Below are 4,437 nucleotides of genomic sequence, written 5' to 3'. Positions count from 1 at the left end.
CCTCACCTCCTCGAAGCTCCGCCTCGCGCAGGGGAACCGCCCCCCAAATCCCCGCCCCCTTGGAGGCCCCGCCCCGCGGCCACCCGGAGCCCGGAGCAGCCCACTTCTCTCGCCGTTGCTCCCCTAGTATCTGGGGGAAGACCGGGGCATCTGGGGTCTCCCAAGCCCACGACACCCTCCAGCTGCAGGAGTCCCCGTGGGCTCGAGAGCGGGGCCTCGCTCTCCTGGCCACGCACTCATTCCCCGGCCGACCCCCATGGGACGGGTGGGTGGGACACCGAGGGCGGGGGGAAAGGCCCACCAGCAGGCCGCCGGTGCCTCCTCCCGCCCACAAGCCCATCTTCTCACCTTCCAGGATGGCGATTTTCTCTTTTCTCCTCAAACGCGCCCCTCCTTTCCGCGGTTGGCTCCCCTGGTGCAATGGAACCTTGATGGGGGAGCCCACCCGGCTCACAAGGCCTCTCCCTCCGGAGGCCGCTCTGAGCACACCCTCCAGCCACGCTGACCACCAGGGCTCTCCCTGATTCTCACCTAAAACCCCCTTCAGCCCGCAGCTCCCACAGCCTTCCCGCGGCCTCCTCCCTCTCTCACGGCGGGTTCTCATCCTTCACCTTCTCTCTCTGGAGTCCAAATTGGAACTCCGCTCCTCCCTTCCGCGAGCCTCCATGCGCTGGCCCTTTGGGACGCCTCTTTCTTTCTTTGGCAGATTTGCATCTGGCCCTGCTGCGTCCCCTGTGGCCGCTCTTTCCTGACCAGCCTTGGTCCCTAGGCCCCCTGTGTGTGGCTTCCACCAATGCCAGATGATCCTGCTGAGGCCTTCTGCAGTAAAGGTTTGGGGTATTCAAATCCTCCACCCTGAAACTGGCCCTGACCAGCTCCTGAGAGACACCCTCTAAGCCCTTGGAATGTTCCGCCTGATTTGAATGTCTGTGTTTACCTAGGCCACACCATCGTCTATGCTAAGCTTGTCCAATCCGCAGCCCAGAGGGTGCATTCGGCCCAGCACAGCTTTGAACATGGCCCAACACAAAATTTGTAAACTTTCTTGTTGAGATTTTTTTTAAAGCTCATCAGCTGTTGTTAGTGTTAAGTGTATTTTATTTAAGCGTATTGCCCAGGACAATTCTACCCATGTGTGCCAGGAAAGTCCAAAGATTGGACACCCCTGGTCTGTGCTAACAACGTGGTCTACTGGGGGACCTTGGGCCACGTGGCATCAGCCTGAGCTCTGCAGGGGCTGGAGGCCAAAGTCTGCGACTTGGGAGGTCAGCCATACCTGTGTGACCAACCCAATAAAAACCCTGGACACCACGGTATAGAGGGCGTCCCTGGCTGGTGGCATGCTGTGCTCATTGTCACACCTCAGTGCTGGGAGGTTGAGCACTGTCCGCATGCCTGCAGTGGGTGCGGACACCTGCAGACCTGTGCTGGTCTCTCTTGGGTTCTGTTCCGTGAGTCCTTGCCACTGCTGATTTTAACACATCCATTGCTGTAATAAATGGTACCCTTTCTGAGTTCTGTGAGTCCTTATAGTGAACCATTGTACCTGAGGGTGGTTTTGGGGAGCCCCCAGTGGTCCCTTCTCACTTGCCACAAGGGCCTAAACATGAAGGCCCAGTAATTGGTCCCATTACCCTACCTCATGTCCCCTGCCCTCTTCAGCTGAGCCCACCCCAAGTACATGGCCCTGTGCCATTGGACATGACAGGCACTTCCCCTCAGGGTCTCTGCCCTGGTTATACCTTTGCCCAGAATGCCCTTCCCAAACATCCTCTGAGGTCACTTCCTGAGAGGCCTGCCCTGACCACGAATCCTGACATCACAGTCCCCATCCCCTTTCCCCTGCTTGACTTTTCCTGGGGCATTCACCCCACCCGACTTGCATCTGGGTTTTTCTCATCTCTCTTCTTCACTGTCTGTGTCCCTGTTGCTATTCGAGCTCCCACAGGGCAGGAGTGTCTTCTCTTTGTCCCTGCTCTTTGTCTGGTGCGAGGACAGTACCTGGCACACAGCAGGCCCTCAGCAAACCCTTGTTGAATGGATCTCTGGGTGGGCAGGGGTGCGTTTTGGGGGGTGTGGTCCAGAGAAGCCCCTGAAGAGGTAAGGCTTGAGCAGAAGAATCTCAATGAATTTCCTCCCCTTTCTCCGCCCCCATAACCAGACACACATGTTCTGTGGCAGGTCACATAGAATCCCCCAAAAGTCTGCATCCTGATCCCCAGTACCTAGGAGCACAGCCTTCTTTGAAAAAAAAAATGGTCTTTGCAAATGTAAATAAGTTTAGGATCTTGAGATGTTGGAGTGGGCCCTAAATCCAATGTTTGATGTCCTTATCAGAGAAAGAAGAAGGCTACTTGGGGTGCAGAGAAATAAGGTAGACTGTCATGTGAACATGGAGGCCACTATTGGAGGGGTGTGCCCACAGGCCAAGGCGTGCCTGGGACTGCCAGGGCCATGAGTGGTGAGGAGAGAGACCTGGGATGGATTCTCCCTCCCCAGCCCCAGCCCACAGGGAGTAGCACATGCACCGGGCACGACCCTCACGGTAAGAAGAGTGACCTGACAACCGCTACATGTTCGTGTGCAGGGATGCTTCCCCGCATTTATTCCCTGACTCCGCAGAGTGGGTCGGACTGCTGCCCACCCTTGCACAGAGGCAGTGGCTGCTGCAGCATGCCCTCCCTGGCCTCACTCAGGCTGTGCTCCAGGGTGGGGGCCCGCCCTCCCTTCTGCTTTGCCTCTGAGCTTCTCCACCCCTTGATCCTGCCAGGCCATTTGGATTTATTGGAAGTTCTCTAGGGCTGCTCTTGGCCACTGAGCCATTCACCCGCCCTCTTAGCCTAATCTGTGAATTGGCTTTTTAAAATGGATTTATTTTTTTAGAGATGGAGTATCACTCTGTTACCCTGGAGTGCAGTGGTGCTATCACAGCTCACTGCAGCCTCAAATTCCTGGGCTCAAGGGATCCTCCCACCTCAGCCTCCTGAATAACTGGGACTATAGGCACATGCCACAGAGCCCAGCTATTTTTTTAAAACTTTTTATAGAGCTAGTCTTGCTATATTGCCCAGGCTCATCTTGAACTGCGGGCTCCAGGGATCCTCCTGCCTCAGCCTCCTGAGCAGCTGGGAGTGCAGGCGTGAGCCGCTGCGCCTGGCCCCTGTGCAATGCCTCGTGGTACCAACTGCAGGTTCGCTGCTCACTGCCTCCTCCTCTTCCGCCTTGCACATCTACTGGGGCTCCATGTTTGTCGCCTTAGAGTCTTCCTAAACCTCTCCCTCCTGTGAGGCATGCAGGTGAGCTGTTCTCTGAATTCCTGCAGATTTCTTTCCCATCAGCAGGTGGACGATCCCCTGGCTTGCAGGGCTCAGGACTGCTGTCCTGGATGCCAGGAATCCTAGGGTGGGAGAAAGCCAGGGGGTCCCAACTCTAGGGGGTCAGAGGAGCACCAGAGGACCCCTCCCACTGTCTGTCCTAGTCACCCTGCCTCCTGGTCTCCTGCATCATGTGCAGTCCCATGCCAGGAGTGTGGACTGGACTGGGTGACTTGCTTCCAGGTCTAGAACACAGCAGAGGCGCAGAGGTACTGGGCTAGTGCCTCCCAGATTGGGCGGTGGAGACAGTGGCTTGCTGGCTTCCCAGCTCACTCCAAGCAAGGCTGTGAAGTGTACACACAGCCAGAAACAGCCGTTTCCAGAGAACAGCCACGAAGTCCTGTGGTGGCCAACAACCAGCTTGGAAGCTGGTATGTGCGCACGCGTGTGTATGTGAAGTACTGATTAGGAATAATTATTTCCAAAAATATTTCAGGAGGATAGCAATATATTTAGTAATAACTCAATCCTAAGGAATAGAGGCATCTATTCAGCATACTGATAAGGCAAAGTCCAAGTTGAAGATAACTGACACCTATGGTGAGCTCTTCTCGGTGTCAACGGCTCTCACTGGTGGGATCTTAGCACATGCACCAAATTGCCTTAAAGGACTATTTGCGTAACAGTGAGACCGCAAAACAGCTCACATCACTCACTCCTTTTTTGTTTAAGGGGTCTTTACCCACTCTGGCACGTAGGTTAGGATAATTGTAGAGCACTGAGATAAAATGCAAGGAGTTTTTGAAACTAATTCGAGGATTGAAGGGGAAGCATGTAAACAGCTAACTATGTTTTGTTGAAGATTTATAGGAGCATTGTGACCTGAAAAGAAAGAGGAAGTTGCCAACCTCCTCGGAGCCTCACTGGTACCCAGTTGTCATCCATCACCCCTTGATCACAAGCCCTCCTCTTTCCCCTGCCCTGAACATGAAAAGGGCCTGAACCTCATACCCACATGAGATGGTTCCTGAGGACGCTCATTCACATCTGCTGGGCTTGCCGCTCTCCAAAATGAATTTGTTGCCTTCTTGGCTTTAACTCCTTGTCTTGACTTATTGGCTGT

General features: G+C 54.8%; 2 protein-coding genes across 2 annotated transcripts in view; both read right to left on the bottom strand.

The window, feature by feature from the left end:
• The window catches only part of NRBP2 (nuclear receptor binding protein 2), an 8,254-nt gene extending 7,631 nt beyond the window's left edge, over nucleotides 1-623 (bottom strand). Inside the window, exon 1 of the mRNA XM_011938050.1 lies at nucleotides 612-623. The gene's annotated coding sequence lies outside the window, so the exon portion shown is untranslated. The remainder of the gene's footprint in view (nucleotides 1-611) is intronic.
• Nucleotides 124-4,437, bottom strand: part of EPPK1 (epiplakin 1) — a 26,580-nt gene continuing 22,266 nt past the window's right edge. The window contains exon 2 of the mRNA XM_011938214.1: nucleotides 124-130. Within this exon, the coding sequence (XP_011793604.1) occupies nucleotides 124-130 (7 nt within the window). The remainder of the gene's footprint in view (nucleotides 131-4,437) is intronic.

The sequence above is a fragment of the Colobus angolensis genome, unplaced genomic scaffold (assembly GCF_000951035.1).
Source record: "Colobus angolensis palliatus isolate OR3802 unplaced genomic scaffold, Cang.pa_1.0 Scaffold17, whole genome shotgun sequence".
Lineage (NCBI taxonomy): Eukaryota > Metazoa > Chordata > Mammalia > Primates > Cercopithecidae > Colobus > Colobus angolensis.
The sequence above is the reverse complement of the archived record's forward strand: the minus strand, read 5'-3'. Positions and strand labels throughout refer to the sequence as shown.